The following is a 21,264-nucleotide window of genomic DNA, read 5'->3' as shown; positions in this document are numbered from 1 at the left end:
GTGCAGGCTCAGCGGCCACGGCTCACGGGCCCAGCCACTCCGCGGCATGTGGGATCTTCCCGGACCGGGGCACGAACCCGTGTCCCCTGCATCGGCAGGCGGACTCCCAACCACTGCGCCACCAGGGAAGCCCCCTCCCAGTTATTCTGACCAGATATGGGGAAAATGCAATAAAATATTGAAATAGTTTCCTGAGCAGGTGCCGCCGAACAAAGATGACACTAGTGCTAAAATGGCTGGGCAGCCACTCCCCCAGATGACCGCTCACCATGCATGTTCAGCAGCTGATGTAGGACACCCCGAATTGTGCATGAGAGGGGCACTTGGGGATGCCAGTGCCTAGCTGGGTACGACCAATGGCAAAGACCCATTGCACTGGAGAGCACTTTGTCCCCAGAAATCTGCCACTCTGATATTAGACAGAACACACCGTCTCGGAACATCGGCATTGAATAGAGCCTGGTGATGGTGTGAGATAAGATGTCAAATAGAAAAAAGGCGTCATGTGGGTCCGTGTTGGTCTCTCTCTTTGGGGAGACCAGCCCATCAGAAAGAGAAAACTAAACCAACCAGCCTGCCCTGGGGGGCATGGAAACTTTGTGCTACAGGTGGGCAAGAATTGGATAGAGGGTGCTCATGGAAGGTTTCCTGGAAGAACTAGTCCTGGATCAGGATCTTGAAGGCTTGGGAAGCTTAGGGAATGGGGGCAGCAGATGTTCTAAAGGAAGAAACCTGTGCAATGTTATGTGCATTGATTGAGGGCATTAGAGTCAGTCAGCCCTAGGCTAGTCCTCACTCCACCACTTCCTACCTGGGCGACCTCGCCCAAGTCCCATAAACTCTCTGAGCCAGAGTCCTCAGCTGGGAAATAGAAGTAGTCCCACTGACTTTAAGGTTGAGGGGCTTTAGAGGAGATAAAAATGGACCTGAAGTTCTTACGCAAGTGCTTGGGTAACTCAGTGCTCCATGGTGGGAGCTGTTATTATGTTTATTAATTAAATTTTGGGTGTCTCAAGAGGTCAGTGCTTACTTAGCGTGCGCATGTCAGATCATCTTTCTGAGGGCAAGTAAGCCTTGACTCACCCACCCTCTTTCCTTTCCATTGCCTCTAATAATATCTGTCTTAGTCCATTTAGACTGCTCTAACAAAAATATCACAGACTGGGTGGCTGATAGACAATAGAAATCTATTTCTCACCGTTCTAGTGGCTGGAGTCCAAGATCAGGGCTCCATCATGGTCAGGTTCTGGTGAGGGCTCACTCCCTGGTTTGCAGATGGTCACCTTCATGCTGTGTCCTCACATGGCAGAAGGGGCAAGGGATCTCTCTGGGGCCTCTTTTATAAGGGCACTAGTCCCATTCACAGAGCTCCATTCCACCTTCATGAACTAATCACCCCCAAGGGCCCCACCTCCTAACACCATCACATTAGGGGTTAGGATTTCAACATATGAATTGTAGGGCAGGGGACTAGCATTCAGTTCATAACAATATCTGTTTAGCAATCCCCAGCATGTGACTGCCTAGAGCACTGTGCTGAGAAGGATTCTGAGAGCCAGCATTCTGAGTGCTTCTGGGATGGATTAAGAATGTCTTCCACAAACACAAAATTAAGGAGCGTAGATATGTATGCTTTGACTTGCCACCAACGCCTCAAGCAAAAGGAAATCTATTGGTGGGTGTTCTAGACAAGGTGGCAGCCTGTAGAGAGCGGTCATTTAGAACAGCAGTCTCCAACCTTTTTGGCACCAGGGACCAGTTTCATGGAAGACAATTTTTCCACGGACCAGGGCGGGGGTTGTGGGGGTGATGGTTCGGGCGGTAATGAGGGCCATGGGGAGAGGCAGATGAAGCTTTGCTCGCTGGCCCGCCGCTCACCTGCTGCTGTGCGGCCCGGTTCCTAAGAGGCAGCGGACTGCTACTGGTCCACGGCCTGGGGGTTGGAGACCCCTGATTTAGAAGAGGCCAATGGGAGCAGATATACACCGTTGTAACGTAAAGGGTACCTCAACATAGTCCTGTTTTGAAGTGAGTTATTGGTTAGGTGTTTGTTAGGTCCGGGGCTGATTCTTATTACTTTGTAATGACTCCTTCAACACACCAATGTTCGCCTTTTAGTGTCATGTGGGAGCCAAAAATGTGGAATCCCTTGTCCAGTGGGATCTGTCCCTCTGGGTCTGTGAACTGCTTGAGTGAACTGTGCCTGTTATTTGCTCATTTTCTGTCACGCCCCTTGCCCACCCTTATCTCTGCAAATGACATTTCCCAGGTTCATGGATATTAGGGCACTAGGTGAGCGGTTACCTTGGCCCCCCCCTCCAGGGCCTCCAATGCAGCAGCTCCAAGTATCATGTCCACACACAGCTACGACCCCAGGAAGGAAGGCATTGGTGGAAACTGGGGCCTTTTCCACATGCCACTCTCCATTTATAGGGGAGGAGAATGTTTCCAAGACGTCCTCTACCAATTCCCCCATACATCTAACTGGCTGAACTTGGTCAGATGGCCAATGTTAGCTGCAAAGGAGGCTGAGAAAGTGAAATCTGCCCTTCCTAAATTTGACTGTAGGCAACGGGCAAAAGCATTAGGAATGACTGTGAGGTAGGTAACCTGTAGCATCTGCTGCTGTGCCTGTTTGATGTGAGGATGAAATGAGTTCATGCATATAAAACATTCGGCATAGTACCTGGTATGAAATCAGTGCTCAAGAAACATTTTAATGACCTGAAGAAAAAAAAAAATCTCTGTGTTCCTATCTATCTATCTGTCTATCTGTCCATTCATCCATCCCTATTTCTCTGTTGTTTTTGACAGCAGACTGCCTCCAGGGTCCTCCATCAATTTCTTTTGTTGGGTGAATTACTTTATAAGCTCTTTGAAATAGGAGGTGAGAATCCCCCAAGAAGACACCAATGCCTTCTGCTATGGTTTGAATGCTTGTGTGTCCCCAAGATTCATATGTTGAAATCCTAATACCCAATGTGATGGTCTTAGGAGATGGGGCCTTGGGGAAAGGCTTAAGTTCTGAGGGTGAAGCCCTGATGAATAAGGTTAGTGCCCTTATAAAAGAGGCCCCACAGAGCTCCCCTGCCCCCTTCTGCCATATGGGGGCACAGCAAGAAGTCTGCACCCAGAAGGGGCCCTCACCTGACCATGCTGGCACCCTGATCTTTCATTTCCCAGCCTCCAGAACTGTGAGAAATAAATTCCTGTAGTTCATAAGCCACCCAGTATGTGGTATTTTGTTGTAGCAGCCTGAATGGCCTAAGATACCTGCTGGAGAGGGTGGACTGATAGTTGCAGGATTTGGTTTTGCTGAGTCGGCTACGCAGGTTCAGGCCTCGAGCTGAATTTTCCAGCAAAACAAAAGATTTTGAAGATGTTCTGTGAGAAAGGATTAGGAGAGAGGAGGCTATGTAAGGACTCGTGCCGTAAGGAGGGCTTTTGAGAAAGAGCAAAAACATCCAGTGGAGATTTTCGTTATTTGATGTGTACAATGCAAAGTCAGCTCCTTTCTTTGTCTGTTCAATATAATCCACCTTGTTTGCTAGTGTTTTTACATTTCTAGGATGAGTAACAGGGTGTGCTGAGTCCTGCTTTGGACCCAATCCAGAGATGCCCCTGAGAGGACAGCCCATATGGGTGCCTTAGTTAAAAAAGGAAAAAGAGAAAGCAGGACTGCATCGCATCCTCTATTTACTTTGGTCTGGGAGGGCTAACAAAGACATCTGTCCATTTTCAACTCAATCCTATGGCAAGAGGCAATGAGTGACAGGCTACCCGGTTTCTTACCTTCACAGCTGGGAGGAGAATGTCTTTGTGTATGACCTCGTGAACAGCTGTGTTCCTGGGATCCCAGCTGACATCTGGACAGGGCTTCACGATCACAGGCAGGTGAGGAAGTGCTGACCATCAAGCCCTTTTGGAAGTTCCAGCCAAGATCCCATTTTGATTTAACCAGCCTTTCACATGGAACCTGTGTGCCAGGTCACTGCTATGTGCCCAGCACACTGAGAGATCAGACACGATGATGCCCCAGGTAGAATATGATAATCGTTGTGAAAGAGGATATTATGGGAACATATTGGATGGCCAGGCATGGCCTCTGTTTGGGTTTGGGTTCTCCAAAAAGCAGACACAAAAACGGATGGGTAAGAGGCTTTTGAGGGAAAACATTTGCGAAGGAACAAAGAAGGGAGGGTTGAAGAGGCAGGGAAGACCCTTCAGGCCGTGATGTGGCTCTGAGCCCTGTGAAAGAAGAGGGGGAGGGAACAGCTGAGTGGGGAGAGCCTTAGATCACAGCTCACCCTGGAAAGTCTTAGCTAAGCCAGTGGGGTGTCCCCAGGCAAAGGATGCCCATGCCAGGAGTCCCACATTGGGCAGGAACAAGCCAGCACTTATACCCCTGACATGCTAAGTCACCAACTGGGAACAGCATGGAGGAAGCACAGTCTCACTGTGAATACAGTGCTGGGTCCAAGGGGCTTTCAGTCAACCATGCTTCCTCAGCTGGTCCTCCTGAAGGAGCTCTGAGCAGTGCACGTCTACAGCTGCCACAGCCTCCCTGGGTAAGAGATATTTAAGCTAACGTCTAGTGGATAAGTAGGAATCAGCCAGAGGAAGAGCATTCCAGGTAGAGGGCACGGCATGGGCAAAGGTCCTGAGGTGGGAGAGATCACGGCACACTCAAGGACATTAAAGCCTAGTGTTTCTGGGATGCAGAGTGGCGCAGGGGTGAGTGGAATAACGGTGGAGAATAAGGCCAAAGAGGCCGGCTTGGGCCAGATCTCACACCTGGCAATATCACGGCACACTCCACCTGGAGATTTGGTCTCCACAGTTTCCATGGACAAGTTGTATCCTGAGCATCTCTCCTGCATGTATGCCTCCAGCCCTGCCTCAGATAAGGTTCCAGTTCCAGCTCCTGTTCTTCCACTTACTGGATGGTAGGTGACTGGGACTTTTTTTTTTTTGCGTCTCTGAGCTTCAGTTTCCTCAGCTGTAAAACGGGATGACAATAATAGTGCCTGGTTGTAAAAAGTAAATGGGCCAAGGTACATAAAGGACTTAGCCTGTGCTCGGCACACTGTGAGAGCTCATTAAGGGTGGTTGAAGTTGCTATCAAAGTAGCAGAAGTGAGACTTCCCTGGTGGTCCAGTGGCTAAGGCTCCGCGCTCCCAGTGCAGGGGGCCTGGGTTTCGATCCCTGGTCAGGGAACTAGATCCCGCATGTATGCTGCAACTAAAAGCCTGCATGCCGCAGCTGAAAGATTCTGCATGCCACAACTAAAGATCCTGCATGCCGCAACGAAGATTCCGCGTGCCACAACTAAGACCTGGTGCAGCCAGATAAACAAATATAAAAAAAAAAAAGTAGCAGAAGTATCAATAGTGGCCAGACTCAGTATAGATATTTTAAAAAATCAGTAGAATTCATCTGGCAAAAACTTGTATAGAAGTTGTAACATTAAAAAACCAAAATGTCCCATTATAATAGTAACTTTAAAATTGGCTTATGAATATACTTAGAGTTAAGGAACTTGTATAAAAAGACCTAAGAATAATAATAACAAATGATACAGTAAAAGGACTTGTTTTTATATTTTTCTTTTCAAGCCTAGGCACCACATGCCAGGCACTAGCTAAGCCTCTTAATGCTTTTAATTCATTCAATTCTCTCAATAATTCTCTGAGGGAAATATTAGCTCTATTTTATAGTTGTGGAAACTGAGGATCAGAGAAGTTAAGTAACTTGTCCAGATTGCAGAGCTAGGAAGTGGGTGGAGCTGGAATCCCAGGCTCTAGTCTCTCTCCCAGAAGGAGCATGCAGTTTCCATTATATGACATGGCCTCCAAAATCATCAGTGCTTTGGGAGACACTTCTCTAAAAACTTGAATAAATGGAGAAATGACTTTTGTTCCAGGACATTGCAAAGAAGTAGTTCTTTCCATAGTTAATTTGCACATTTATTGCAACACCACTCAATTCCCAGCAGGCAAGAAAAATACACACTATTTGGACAGAAAGAAAAGAGATGAAGGGTGACTCCCACCCACTGGTAAAAAAAATTTTCTTTTTCATATGGTAGTTAGGGTCTTGAGTACTGGAGTCAGATAGACCCGGGTTTGAATCCTAGCACTAATGCTCTGTTAACTATGTGAATTTGGGTAGACTAATCCGAGTCTCAGTTTTCTCATCTGTAAAATGGAAATGACAACGCCTGCTTTGCAGGGTGGTGAGGATAAAATGAGTAAAGCACACCTGGCATGGTACATAATAAGCCCTCAACAAACGGCAGCTAGTAATGTTACCACCCAGAGCCAGAACCAAACTCAAGTTTGGCTGCTCGTTGCTCAAAAGACAATGTTCGAGAGACAGGGTTGGTAGAACAAGAAAGATGCTTTATTCCAGAAGCCAGCAACCTGGGAAGATGACGGACTAGCATCCCCAAAACCATCTCCCAGTTGCTGGTTAGGAGACAAAAGTTTTAAAGCGGAGTTTCAGGGCTGCACAGGCAGGGGGGCTATGAGCAGAACAGCACAGCCAGCTTTGACAATCACCTTGAAACTGGTCATGCGGTGGTCGGATCAGCATCCTCTTGATTGTTTGAAGCATAATCTTCAACTCCAGGGTCAGTTTGTCCTCACTTCCTTGAGGCCAGTTCTTGGCACTGAGCTAGCCATAGATTCAGTACTGCTCAAGATGGAGCAGCTTATGTCATGGCTGCAGTCTGGTCATCATACAGTTAGCTTTTTCCCTCTGGTGGCAGTCATAATATCTGCAAAACAACTCAAGAATGTGCATAGGACACTGTGATCTATATCTTTCAGGAAGGAACTAAAGATTCTGTGACTCTATTGTCCTAATCATTAACTGTTTGAGCCTGCTTTTTTGTGACTCAGGGAAGGTCTGGGAGACTATAGGTTTTCTGCAAACAAGAGGCAGGGGACGTGGAGGGGCTTTTGTACCTGGGAGGGCCCTGTAGGGTCCTGCTCAGTTTCAGTAATGGTGGTTAATAATAGTATATCAGATAAAAGTGAGGGCTTCTGCACTGTTAGATATGGAGGTATTAGAATGATAGCCCAAGATGGAGCTGGCTCAAATGCCTGATCTTTCTCTCCTTGGCTTGCTTCCTTTCCTCTGGGTGCAACCCCTTAGGAAGGGCAGTTTGAATGGACAGACGGCTCATCCTATGACTATAGCTACTGGGATGGGAGCCAGCCAGACGATGGCATCCATGCGGACCCAGAAGAGGAGGATTGCGTGCAAATATGGTACCGACCCACCAGCGGTGGGTGCCCTTGAGACCAGGGCTCTTGCAGGGGTGCTGGGGAGGTGCCAGGGATAGCCAGGAAACTGAATTATTCAACATCTTGGAGAGTGACCAGAGGTCCCTGGGGGGTGGGGGGGTGTTAGGGGCATGGCAGTTCCCTATGGTGGATGCATTTTAAACAATGTTTAATGGTGCCTTGTTGACATGCAAACTGTGATTTGGAGGAAAAGACATTAGAGATAGAAGCATGAAAAAAAGAAAGAAACTTGTATAGAGACCAAAGGATGGTGCTTTTATGTCATCTCACCAATGCACCAGAGGTGGCTTGTGCTCCTGGACATTAGAACGAAGGGATGCCTGGAGGAGCGCCCAGGTGTAGTAGTGAAAAGAGTACCCAGATGGGTACAAGTACTGGCCCTGTTGCTTTCTAGTTCTGTGTCCTTGCAGGCAATTACTTATTCTCTCTGAGATTCCCTTTTCTCTCCTGTAAAATGGATTTAATAATCGTTGCTACCCACAGGGCTGTTCTGAGCATTGAAGGAGATATAGTTGATACAACACAGTGGTAAGAGCATGGACTCTGGAGTTGAATGTCCTTGTCTGAACCCCAGCTCAACCACTTATGAACTGTGTAGCCCAAAGTAAGTGCCTTAACCTCTTGATGCCTCAGATTCTTCATCTGCAAAATGGGGCTAATGACACAACTCACAGTGTTGATGTGAAGGAAAAAGAAGATAAGAGACATAAAGTGACTGCAATGGTTTGCATGTGGTATCAGCAATCACCACCATCATCGTGAACAACAACGTCACTGCTCACACCAATCTTAAGAAGTAAAAACTATTTCCATTTTGCAGATGAAGAAATCAAGACTCAGAGAAGTTAAGTGATTTATTCAAGTTTGTCCAGCAAGCAGATATGGAGCTGGGTTTCAAACCTATATCTACTCCAGATCCAAGTGCTGAACTGCTGCCATTCCTACTTTGCTCCTTTTTCTTTTTCTGATTAGGGGAGGGGGCCGTGGAACAGCGACTTGCTATCCTGGGAGCCAGAGCTGGGCCAGGCCTCTGGGTGAGGCTTGTCCTGCTCCTCCACAGTGGCAACTCAACAATAGCCTTATGAGAGAGTAAGGCTGAACAGCAGCCTCATTAAGCAACTGCAAGAAAGGAATGCCAGTGTAGACACCAGGCCTACGGGAGAGGACTTTTACTCTGGTGGGATGGCGGGGTTACTTTTACTGTGGTGGATGGACCTTCACGCAGAGTCTCTGCTTTTTCCCATCACAGCTCTGAGGTCATGGAATGATAACACCTGCAGCCGAAAGTTCCCCTTTGTCTGCAAGATCGCAGCTCTGACCATTCACTGATCCAGTCTCGCCCTCTCGGAGCAATCCCAGCTCCAGCATCGACTTGTAGATGTACCTAATGTAAAGTCGACACTCAATAAATGTAAAACACACAGAGGAGACAAATCTCCTAGACAGAGATTTTATACAAGCAAATCTTAAGATACAGAGTGATCACTTGGTGACAAGTGACAGGAAAACCAACTCAGCTGGCTTGATAAATAAAGGATGGTGGATTTATTGGTCCAAGTAATAAAAGTCCAGGGGTTGTTCTAGATTCAGAGTTGAATCTCACTGGCCTGGCTCAGGGCACATGCCCATTCTTGAAGCAATCTCTTTGGCATATGCTGCTCGGCTAGACCCTGCTTAGATGCACATGGCTGGGCAGGAGGGGTGGGGTCACCATCACCTGAAGCACATGGGCCCAAGGGGGAAGGTGGCTCCCCAAGGAAAAGGAAAATATCACCAAACTCATACATTGCCGGTGGGAATGTAAAATGGTAAAGCCATTCTGGAAAACAGTTTGGCACTTGCTCAAAAAGTGAAACACAGAAATACCATATGGTCCCAGCAATTTCAATTCTGGGTATATACCCAAGGGAACTGAAAACAGGTATTCGAATATGAATGGTCATAGTAGCATTACTCATAATGGCCCCCAAAGTGGAAACATCTTTGGGGGCACCACCCAGATGACCCCATCCCATTGTCAGGATCCCAACCAGGGCCTTGACGGTAGCATAACACGCTGCCTTGATTGAGAGCTCAACTCCCTTTGAAGTTCGGACACTCTTGAGTCCCAGGCTTGATCTGCCTCCTGCCACAAGAGATGAGAACTTCTTTGTCTGCAACCAAAGAGACTCTTTGGCTTTCACTCTTGGAGCAAGAACCTGTTACTTGTCCTCAGCTGTTTATTTTATTATTATTATTATTATTATATTTCGGGGGGGGTGGGGGGCTGCGTTGGGTCTTCGTTGCTGCACGCGGGCTTTCTCTAGTTGCAGTGAGCGGGGGCTACTCTTCGTTGCGGTGCGCGGGCTTCTCATTGCGGTGGCTTCTCTTGTTGTGGAGCACGGGCTCTAGGCGCACGGGCTTCATTAGTTGCGGCCCGTGGGCTCAGTAGTTGTGGCTCGCGGGCTCTAGAGCGCAGGCTCAGTAGTTGTGGCACACAGGCTTAGTTGCTCCGCAGCATGTGGGATCTTCCTGAACCAGCGCTCGAACCCATGTCCCCTGCATTGGCAGGCGGATTCTTAACCACTGCACCACCAGGGAAGACCCTCGGCTGTTTATTATCTTTCTGTAGAACATCAAAGTCTTAGCAATAGCCACAATCTAGTTACACTTACAGGGTACTCTTCTCTGTTCGTCAGCTACCTCATACCTTGCTCCTACTAGTGTATTCCCTCCCTGTACACCCTCCCAGTTCACTCCATGGAAGTCTGAACAGTCGAACACCACCTCGTGCCAGGGGCTGTCTGTTCCACACACCACCACTGATCGCCAGCTTAGAGGTAAGCGATCCAGCTTCTAAGCCCCATCTTGTCACTTGCTTCCTCGACTGCTCCCGACTGGGTTCTCTGGAAGCAGTTGCTGAGACAGGGTTTGTAAAAGATGTTTATTAGGGATAAGTACCTGCGAAGGGAAGGCAGAGGAAGGAGCGGAATTGAGATGCAGCCTGACAAATTATCAGTCCACCTGGCAGGGAGATCTGGGGCAAATAGGGGCGATCAGAGTGGACCACATAGGACTGAAATGGCCAGGCCTTTAGCCACATACTCCACTCAGTCACTGATGTGGGCTCCCCCGGAAAGGAGTTGACTTTTCTTTCTTTCGTTTTTTTTTTTTTTTTTTGGCTGTATTGGGTCTTCATTGCTGCACGGGCTTTCTCTAGTTGTGGTGAGCACGGTCTATTTGTTGTCCTGCATGGGCTTCTCATTGCAGTGGCTTCTCTTGTTGCAGAGCACGGGCTCTAGGCGCACGGGCTTCAGTAGTTGCGGCTCATGGGCTCAGTAGTTGAGCTGGCTTCAGTAGTTGCAGCACACAGGCTCAGTAGTTGTGGCTCGCGGGCTCTAGAGCGCAGGCTCAGTAGTTGTGGCTCGCGGGCTTAGTCGCTCTGAGCCTGTGCTCTAGAGCCCGCGAGCCACAACTACTGAGCCCATGTGCCACAACTACTGAAGCCCACGTGCCTAGAGCCCGTGCTCCGCAACAAAGAGAAGCCACCGCAATGAGAAGCCCGCGCACCGCAACGAAGAGTAGCCCCTGCTCGCCACGACTAGAGAAAGCCCGTGCGCAGCGATGAAGACCCAACACAGCCAAAAATAAATTTTTTTTTAAAAAAAGACAGGGGTTCACAATTTAAAAATGGGTAGAAGACCTAAATAGACATTTCTCCAAAGAAGACATACAGATGGCCAAGACGCACATGAAAAGATGCTCAACAGTGCTAATTATCAGAGAAATGCAATCAAAATCACAATGAGGTATCACCTCACACCGGTCAGAATGGCCATCATTAAAAAGTCTACAAATAATAAATGCTGGAGAGGGTGTGGAGAAAGGGGAACCCTCCTGCACTGTTGGTGGGAATGTAAATTGGTACAGCCACTATGGAAAACAGTATGGAGGTTCCTTAAAAAGCTAAAAAAAGAGCTGCCATATGATCCAGCAATCCCACTCCTGGGCATATATCTGGACAAAACTATAATTCAAAAAGATACATGAACCCCAATGTTCATAGCAGCATAATTTACAATAGTCAACACATGGAAACAATCTAAATGTCCATGGATAGATGAATGGATAAGAAGATGTGCCATATATATATATATATATATATATATATGCCGTGTATACATATATATGTATATATATCCATACACAATGGAATACTACTCAGCCATAAAAGGCAATGAAATAATGTCATTTGCAGCAACATGGATGGACATAGAGATTATCACACTAAGTGAAGTAAGTCAGAAAGAGAAAGATAAATATTATATGATATCACTTATATGTGGAATCTAAACTATTATACAAATGAATTTATTTAAAAAACAGAAACAGACTCATAGACATAGAAGAAACAAACTTATGGCTACCAAAGGGGAAAGGTCAGGGGAAGGATAAATTAGGAGTTTGGAATTAGCAGATACAAACTACTATGTATAAAATAGATAAACAACAAGGTCCTACTGTATAGCACAGGGAACTATATTCAATATCCTGTAATAAACCACAATGGAAAGGAATATGAAAAAGAATATATATATTCATATATATATCTGAATCACTTTGCTGTACACCAGAAACTAACACAACATTGTAAATCAACTACACTTCATTAAAAAACTTTTTTCAGAAAGACACTGGGGGGACTTCCCTGGTGGTCCGGTGGTAAAGAATCCGCCTTACAATGCAGGGGACGCAGGTTTGATCCCTGGTCAGGGAACTAAGATCCCACATGCCGTGGGGCAACTAAGCCCACGCGCCACAACTACTGAGCTTGCACGCCTCAACTAGAGAGCTTGCGTGCTGCAAACTACAGAGCCCACACGCTCTAGAGCCTGCGCACCACAACTAGAGAAGAGAAAAACCCCCAGGCCACAACTAGAGAGCAGCTCACGCGCCACAACGAAAGATCCCACATGCCTCAACGAAGATCCTGGGTGCACAGCTAAGACCCGACACAGCCAAAAATAAATAAAATAAATAAATAATAAATCTTTAAAAAAAAAAGACATTGGTTCAAATCTCACCGTTGCCACTTACCATGTGATCTCATGGAAGTGGTTTAACCTCTCTGAGTTTCAGTTTTCTCCTTTGTAAAATGGAGACGTAGCCCCTTCCAGCTCTAATTGATTTATCTGGCAACTTTGGGAAATGAAGAGCTCTGCATAGGTGACGTTTCCAGAAAGCTAAAATTCATTCCTCAAGCATCACAACTATCTCTACTTTTTCCACGTTGGATAGAAATCTTTCTAAACCATGTTATACATTTTCCTGCTTCCTTGAACAGAAGATACTCAAGGGGATTAGTCTTTTCTTGATGACTCAGGGTCATGTGGGCTGCATCAACTTCAGGTATTTCTGTCTCCTTTTATCATATCTGGGTGTCACTGTGCCAGTCTCTGACAGCCCACAGAATCCCCCATCTTTTCTAGGTTGTTGCTGCTGAGATGCTGTGGGCTGGGAAGCCAGGCAACCAAGACTGAAAATAATTTGAGGGAGAAGAGAGAGAGAGAGAGAACTCGCCTTAGACTGCAGGACAGTCTAGGACGCCTCCATGTTCTCTCCTTCACTGGGAGTCAGACTTGCATCCCAGTCTGAAGACTTTACCAGCCTTCCCTGGCTCCTTTCCTGTTTTCTTTCACACAGGCATTTCCTCTAATAAAATCTTTGCATATACTTAATTTATCTTGGCACCTGCTTCTCAAAGGACCCAGATTAATACATACAGTATATTCAGACGGCCCTCCCAAAAGTCTGCCCTAATTTACACTCCACCTGCAGTGTACGAGAGCCCCTCTTCACCTGCACTTTTGCCAACACGTTGGTCCCACCTTCAAATTGAACCTCCGATGAGCAGTGGACACTCCTTCCACTCTCTTGGCAGCCCTTAGGGGCATTCTGTCGGCAAATGCATCATTGAGACCGCTTTAATTGCTGGTGACAGGAAACCCAACCCAAACTGCCTTAAACACAAAAGGCCTTTTATTTACTCATAGACTTGAAAAGTTCAGAGGTATCTACCTTCAGGCTCAGCTTGATCCAGGAATTTAAGTGATGTTGCCAAAGGCATTTGTGTCCATGCTCTGCCTCCATGCTGTTGGCTTGATCCTGAAGCTCCAGTCTCTCCCCTTAGGGAAGCAAAAATGGCCAGGGTAATTCTAAATCTTACACCCTTCAAGAGAATGAGGGGCCTTTCTTTCCCAGAAGCCCTTGCAGTCACCTCCTCTTGCCTCACTGGCTGTACCAGGTTACTTGGCCAACTTTTAACCAATCACTCTGGCCAGAAGACGAGCCTGATTGCTTTAGCCAATCAGGCTCTGTGCAATCAAATCTGAGAGCTGGGGAGAGATGGCTTCCCAAAAGGAATTGGAGGTGCTATTTTATGAAAAGAGAGCTAATGTTGAAAGCCATGTTGAAAACAAAACAAAACATCTCTATTACAAGAAGGCAAGGAGGAGCCAACTTTAAATTTCAAACTTGGGGGGAGGGTTGAAAACATGGAAGACTAACTGCAGCCTCAGGAGAGTCTTCTTAGAGAAGGGCAGGACCGCATCTTACCCCCATCAAGAGTCCTTGGAAGGAATATTTTTCTCCTGTTCTTAGTTTATAAGTAGGGTCTTCTCTGTAGAGCTGCAAAAGAGAATCAGATGTATCAACTGTCAAAATAAACACATGGGGCATAGTTAAGTGGTTTGCCCAATTTGAGAGATAATCATAATAATAATAAAAGTTAAAAAAAAAAAAAAACAACCAGAGGAGTCAGCCTGCTGTTATTTGGAAGCAAATTTCAGAGCCAACAGCCCAGCATCCATCTTTTTAAGGAGGCTCCGACCAGCTGGGGAGTTCTCTTAGGGAAGCCACATCTTCCTTCCCCTGATCCTCGTAAATATGCCATGTGAACAGAGGATTCCAGGGCTTTCTTTTGCAAGCCAGGTTTAGGCACACAGCGCTTCCTCCTAACAGCTCCTGAGTGTCAGGGACCTTAGCCACGGAAGCTCATTTATTGCTTTCAACAACCTCACCGCAGGGGCTCTCCCTGTTGCGGAAAGGTGAGGAGGGTGGGCTCAGAGTCCGATTCCTGGACTTGCAGAGTCCGAATCCCACTTGCAAGCTTCCCACCTTGGGAAGCTCCTCCCCCTCTCCAAGCTCCCAGTTGGGAATGCTAATGGGAATGCCAATACTCCCCGTAAGGCTGTGAGGATGGAGTGAGAGACTTCGCGAAAAGGGTTTACGCACAGTAGACACTCAAAAAATGTTCACTCTCATTGTTACGGTGATTGATTGGGGTGTCCTGTTTAGAACCGGGAGGGAACATTTAGCATTCAAACTGTGTGACTCTGCCTGAGTCACCTGAGTACTTGACAATGTCTTTGTGGCCACAGCTCCTTCCTCCTGTAATACTCCGAGATCTCTAGGGGATGTTCATTACAGTATATTATCTCTTCAAAGAAAGAAGTGTTTCAACCCAGGTGAGCAGCCCTGGAGTCCTGATCCTTTTGGCCCCTGTTGATATCACTGCTGCAACACAGGGGGTCCTGAGCTGTCCTCCTTCCCCACTGCCCGACCACCTGTGGGGAGCCAGGCACACAGCTCTGCTGACACCTGGCGTCCAGGCAGCTGTGTGCTCACCTCGGACAGCTCGCCACCCCCCCACCCCAGTGCGGGCACTTTCTGCAACGAGTGAGGCCATGAGCACTTTGCCCACGCGGGTCCTGCTCAGTCGGGCTCTCTTCTCCCTGGACCTCAGCTACAAGTGGCACGGGCTCAGCTCCACGTTTCAACGTGGGTGGGACACATGCTGGGGTGGTTTGGTCCTGAGGGGTCCCTCGGTATCGGCCACCCCCTGTGCCTGGAACACCTCCTCACCTCTCTCTCAATTTTCAGACCCCCAAGAGCCGAATTACCCTTCCTCTCTTTCACTCTTCTCACTCTCATAGACTTCCATAAGCTAGGATGGGTCGCTTGGGAAACTTTTTTTCTATACAGTGGCAGCCTGAAGACCCAAATCAGAATGGCCATATAGCCTAGTATGTAAGGAAGCATTCAGTTTCATAGTGGGAGGAGAGGTTTTTCTCTGTTTCCTATTGGATGGGACTAAGGAAGCACATAGAGACCAGTCATAAGATATGTTCCAAGATGTTTAACAATAATAGTAATTAAACTGGAAGGTCTGTCTGTGATTTACTTATTTTTTTAAGACTGAGTTCAGTTTTACCCTAATAATAGCAACAGTTACATTCCAATATGCATTCCCAAGAGGGAAGAGAAGGGACAGGGTGAGGGCAGAAGGTCCCAGGCTATTACATCTAACTCTGCATCTCTAGAGAATGTGTTATGAATGTGAACATCTTCCATTATAGATGGCATAGGGGGATGGGGGATAAACAAGGTTGAGAACCATTGCCCTAAAATAAACGATCAGTTAAAGTATGACACTTGTTCAGTGGAACGCTATGCAGCCTTTATGTACGGATACAAAACATGTCTAAGGCGTATTGTTGAGTGATAAAAGCAAGTTGCAGGAAAAGGCATAAAATATTATATCATCTATACATCCAAATTCTCCCTCACAGAATTATACTTCGCATTTCTGCAGACACATATATCAGCAAATATGAAATAAAAAGTCTGAAAAGATACACAAAAGTGAGGACTTCAGAGATGGGAGTGATGGTCCCAAGGGAGAATTTTAGTTTTATCAATAATGTTTTATTCTTTATGATGATCATATAGTCATGTATCACTTGTGTAGTTTAAAATATGTAGCTACTTTTAAAATATAATAAATTTCAGCCCATTCTCTCTGTAACCTCTAGGACTAGGTCGGACTTGGTTGAGGACCCAGTACCAACTGCAGTGATTGGGACAAACACTGATATGTTTAATACAGTTATTGCCAAAATGCTTTCAAGAAGGTAATACCAATTTCCACCCTAATCAGTGGAAAGATGACAAAAATAATAACATTCATTGCTGGTACTGGTTTCAATCAATATTTCTTTGACAACCACTGAGGATGAGCATTTTTTCAAAGTGTTCTTGGCCATCTTGAATTGGGGGGAGGGGTGCCTTTTTTCCACCCACTCCTCACTGGGAAATGCCCACCTCCCACAGTCCAGGGACTATTTAATTAACACCTACCCCCACAGAACCAAAGAACAACCAGGCACCCAGTGAACTTACCCTCTGCAGGAACCTATACTTTTCCCCACACCCACTGGAGTCATTGCTATTTCTCTTACAATAGAAAGACTCCAAGAGTAACATTGCCTTGTCAGAGCCAAGTCTTCTAGGGAGCACTGGTCCATATTAATGATACCATATATCCGCAGGGGCGAGTCCCCAGCAGCACTGAAAGCTTGCATGCAGGAGAGAGATGGGGAGAAGCCCTGCAGGAGCCCTCAGAGGCTCCAGGTGCCCTGCTCTCCTCCACGTGGGCCCTCGCAGCTTGACGTTTGCTGGTACCCAAGCCCTGCTGTGCCTCAACACGGCCAGTGTCGTTAACTCATTACCTTTCATGCATGCAGCCCGCCCATGCCATTGGCCTTGTGGAGGAGAATGTTGTTTCAAAAAGAGCCTCATGGGCTTCCCTGGTGGCGCAGTGATTGCGCGTCCGCCTGCCGATGCAGGGGAACCGGGTTCGCGCCCTGGCGTGGGAGGATCCCGCGTGCCGCGGAGCAGCTGGGCCCGTGAGCCACGGCCGCTGAGCCTGCGCGTACGGAGCCTGTGCTCCGCAACGGGAGAGGCCGCAGCAGAGGGAGGCCCGCATACCACAAAAAAAAAAAAAAAAAAAAAAGAGCCTCATAATAATCGAGTGGGGAAAATTGTAGGCATCAGGATTTCTGTTAGGAACAGACCTGTGTTTATTTAGGACATCTTGATAACACACTTGGTGGAGGGGAGGGGAGCCAAGGCAACAAAAGAGATGCCCAAACTCCTCCACATTCCAAATGAATTGGAAATGTAAGGTGAGCATCTGACAAAGATGTATTTAATTCATTAATGAAGGAATCAGCAGGATGGCAAAATGGGTTCCAAGAGGATAAAAATAAGCCAACGCGCGTGCGTGCGCGCGCGCACACACACACGCGCGCGCACATACATTTAGTGCAAAAAGGAAATGCTTAAATAAATTCGCGCGCGCGCGCACACACACACACACACACACACACACACACACACGCGTGCGCACATACATTTAGTGCAAAAAGGGAATGCTGAAATAAATTTCCAAGTTAAATGTGAAAGTAGTTAATAACCTACAGGGCAATAAAATCTTTAGGCCAAGAATTAGCAAACTATAGCCTGCTAATTAAATCCGACCGACCACCTGTTTTTGTATGCCCACTAGCTAAGAATGTATTTTACATTTTCAAATAGTTGGAAAAAGAACAATAGTTTTTTAACACATGAAAATAACATGAAATTCAAATTTCAATGTCTGTAAATAATGTTCTACTGGGACTCAGCCAAACTTGTTCGTAGCAGTCAGCGGCTTTTACACGACGAGGGCAGAGTTCAATACTTGCGACAGAGACGGTATAGCCCACAAAGCCTAGAATGTTATCATCTGACCCTTTACAGGAAAAGCTTGCTGATAGGATAATAACATGTCAATACTTGGAGATTATCTTCTCTGCCAGACAAAGATCATTTGCACCTCCACAGGACAAAACTTATTTGCACCTTAATCAATTTTCTACAAGTTAACATCTAACTTTATAGAATCTGGGCCTAATCAATAACAAAGTCAAACAAAGTTACATCCCCTAGAGAGTCAGATAACCTTTAATCAGACTGTTTTAATTTGATTCTGAAAGGTTATACAACCATCTTTTTACTTTATTTCAAACTTTTGGGTATTTGTTCTTAATACTTTAAAACAAAGATCATTAAGTAATACAGGCTCAGTGATCTAAAATGATCTACAATTCATGATCTAGAAGTTCGCTTCCTTCTCAAGAGTTCTCAGAACTGAAGATCTGAAAGCCCCTTCACAGAATGAGGAGGTTTCTCACTCTGAGGGGACAGAGGACAATAGAACCTGCTGGAAATAGGAGGGACTGGCGGGGAAAGGCTGGCTTGCTGATCTACCTTGAAGGTTGATATATGTCAGCCTAGATGATCAGGGAGCGGGGGAGGGGGGTGCAGGGGAGGGGACGGAGAGGGTCAAAGCCCAAAGTTGTAGCCAAGATGGCTTTGGAGTATGTTGGAAATTGGGTGGCATTTTGATTATTATTAGTTAGGGATATTGATTATTATAGGGACTGCCCAAGGCTTAGTAGCTGCTCTCCAATAGACTGGGGACAGTTCACACTCCCTACTATTTACTCCCAGCCACAGATCACATAAATTTAGTGACCCACACTACACACCAGTGCTGCTACTTCCACTGGAGTGTGCCAGAAATAAATACGGTTGGGTTTCTTTTTCTGAAAGTTTTATTGAGATATAATTCATACACTGTCTTAATTCAGGCTGCTGTAACAGAGTACCATAGACTGGGTGGCTTATAAACAAAAGAAATTTATTTCTCACAGTTCTGGTGGCTGTGAAATCTAAGATCAAGTTTCTGGCAGATTCAGTGTCTGATGAGGGTCTGCTTCCTGGTTGGATGACTGACTTCTTGCTGTGTCCTCAAGTGGTAGAAAAGGCAAGGAAGCTCTCTGGGGTCTCTTTTATAAGGGCACTAATCCCATTCATGAGGGCTTCATCCTCATGACCTAATCACCTCCTGAAGTCTCTACCTCCATATACCATCACACTGAGGTATTTGTGAATTAGATTTCATCATATGAATTTGGGGAGGGAGACACAAACATTTGGTCTATAGAACACACCAGGCAATTCATTCATTTAAAGTGTATAATTCAATGGCTTTTAAAACATTCACAGATTTGTGCAGCTATCACCATAATCACTTTTAGAATATTTTAATTACCCCCCAAATGAAACCCAAACCACTTAGCCATGACTCCCCAACCCCCCAGCCCTAGGCCAGGTGGGTTTTTTTTTTTTTTTAACTGTAGGTGAATCAAATATCACAGAGACATTGCCCACCCATGGATCTCACAATTTGCTCCCAGCATGCTGGACCCAAAGTCCAAATCCCAACATTGGAATTTTATCCCACTGGAATGTTCAGGCAAATCATGATATTTCTCTTGCTTCCAGCTTCCACTCCCCCAACCACCCCTCAGTCATGCTCTTAGATGAGTGGTGGGAGGATGAAGTCACCATACGGTGCCATAACCCCTCCCCACTTTGTTTCCCTTTTTTCCTGTGTCCTATCAGTATAGAAATATCTAAGGGGCATGAACATCTGGGAGATTTATGAAATTGACATAGACCTCTGACATAGACATGTTGGAATAAAACATAAACACCTGTTCATGGAGGGATGGGTAAGAGTTATCACCTACCATCTACTCAGGACCCCAGACCAGCACCAAGGAGGTACAATTTCCAAGCACCCAAGAATTCGTGCTCTGTTAGGCCACATTCCTAGAAGCAGAGCCTAAGGCAAGGATGTATGTGCAAGTGACTTAAGGAGGGAGTGCTCACAAGAGAACTTGGATGGGAGGAAGAAAAGCAAGATAATGCTGGGAAGAAATTAACCAAGAAGGTGAAGCCTAGCCTCAGCCTGACTTCATGGATAGCTCCAGACCCAAGTTGCACCCCAGAGTTTGTTCTGCTTTGATATAAGGAACTGGGCTCCTATACCCCCGCACCAGCCAGCCATTGGCTATAGCCACATGGAGAGGGGGACCCTAACTCCTAGGAGCCTCCAGGGGGCTAAGGCAGCTCCAGTTATCCATGGCAATCTTTGGACAAGGTTTTCCATGTGAGCCATTAGCAACAACACCTGCAGTGGCTGGAAGATTGGTCTATGGAACAGGTGAAAAGGATCCTAGGGGATGTGGATGGAGCACAAGCAGCCTCTATGTACTGTTCCTACCCTGCCAGTTTTCTAATTATTCCCTACACACATTCCCTCCTCCGAAGGGAGCTGAATACTGAATGAACAATAGCAGAGTGGGAGTCAAAGTACCCCTTGATTATGGCTTGGACTGATAGCCCCCAGCAAAGCTCTAATGGAGCCAGGCTGGGAGCCTCTCATCTCTCCTGAAGTCCAAAGACAGCCTTCTCAGGCGTTCCTGTTACTATTGCTGCATAACAAACTGCTCGGAAAAGTAATGTTCAAAAAGCAACAATTGAGAGAGCTTCAAGATGGCGGGGGAGTAAGACGCGGAAATCACCTTCCTCCCCACAAGTACATCAAAAACACATCTACATGTGGAACAGCTCCTACAGAACACCTATTGAACGCTGGCAGAAGACCTCAGACTTCCCCAAAGGCAAGAAACTCCCCACGTACCTGGCCATGTGGTTGGCAGTCTTGGTGCTCCAGCTGGGTGTCAGGCCTGAGCCTCTGAGGTGGGAGAGCCGAGTTCAGGACATTGGTCCACCAGAGGCCTCCCGGCCCCACATAATATCAAACGGCAAAAGCTCTCCCAGAGATCTCCATCTCAATGATAAGACCCAGCTCCACTCAACGACCAGCAAGCTACAGTGCTGGACACCCTATGCCAAACGATGAGCAAGACAGGAACACAACCCCACCCATTAGCAGAGAGGCTGCCTAAAATAATAATAAGTTCACAGACACCCCAAAACACACCACTGGACGTGGTCCTGCCCACCAGAAAGACAAGATCCAGCCTCATCCACCAGAACACAGGCACCAGTCCCCTCTACCAGGAAACCTACACAACCCACTGAACCAACCTTAGCCACTAGGGGCAGACACCAAAAACAACGGGAACTACAGAGCTGCAGCCTGCGAAAAGGAGAACCCAAATACAGTAAGTTAAGCAAAATGAGAAAACAGAGAAATACACAGCAGATGAAGATACAA

At 46.6% G+C, this 21,264-nt stretch overlaps 1 protein-coding gene across 2 annotated transcripts in view; it reads left to right on the top strand.

Moving 5' to 3' along the window:
- The window catches only part of CLEC19A (C-type lectin domain containing 19A), a 22,528-nt gene extending 13,848 nt beyond the window's left edge, over nucleotides 1–8,680 (top strand). The window contains exons 3-5 of one of the 2 annotated variants that reach the window (XM_007126461.3): nucleotides 3,801–3,894; nucleotides 7,159–7,291; nucleotides 8,560–8,680. In XM_007126461.3, the coding sequence (XP_007126523.1) occupies nucleotides 3,801–3,894; nucleotides 7,159–7,291; nucleotides 8,560–8,639 (307 nt within the window). In that variant the 3' untranslated portion in view covers nucleotides 8,640–8,680. The remainder of the gene's footprint in view (nucleotides 1–3,800; nucleotides 3,895–7,158; nucleotides 7,292–8,559) is intronic. The other variant, XM_028500168.1, reaches the window with a different exon arrangement.
- Nucleotides 8,681–21,264: the final 12,584 nt, after the last annotated feature.

The sequence above is a fragment of the Physeter macrocephalus genome, chromosome 14, assembly GCF_002837175.3.
Source record: "Physeter macrocephalus isolate SW-GA chromosome 14, ASM283717v5, whole genome shotgun sequence".
NCBI classification, from domain to species: domain Eukaryota; kingdom Metazoa; phylum Chordata; class Mammalia; order Artiodactyla; family Physeteridae; genus Physeter; species Physeter macrocephalus.
The sequence above is the reverse complement of the archived record's forward strand: the minus strand, read 5'-3'. Positions and strand labels throughout refer to the sequence as shown.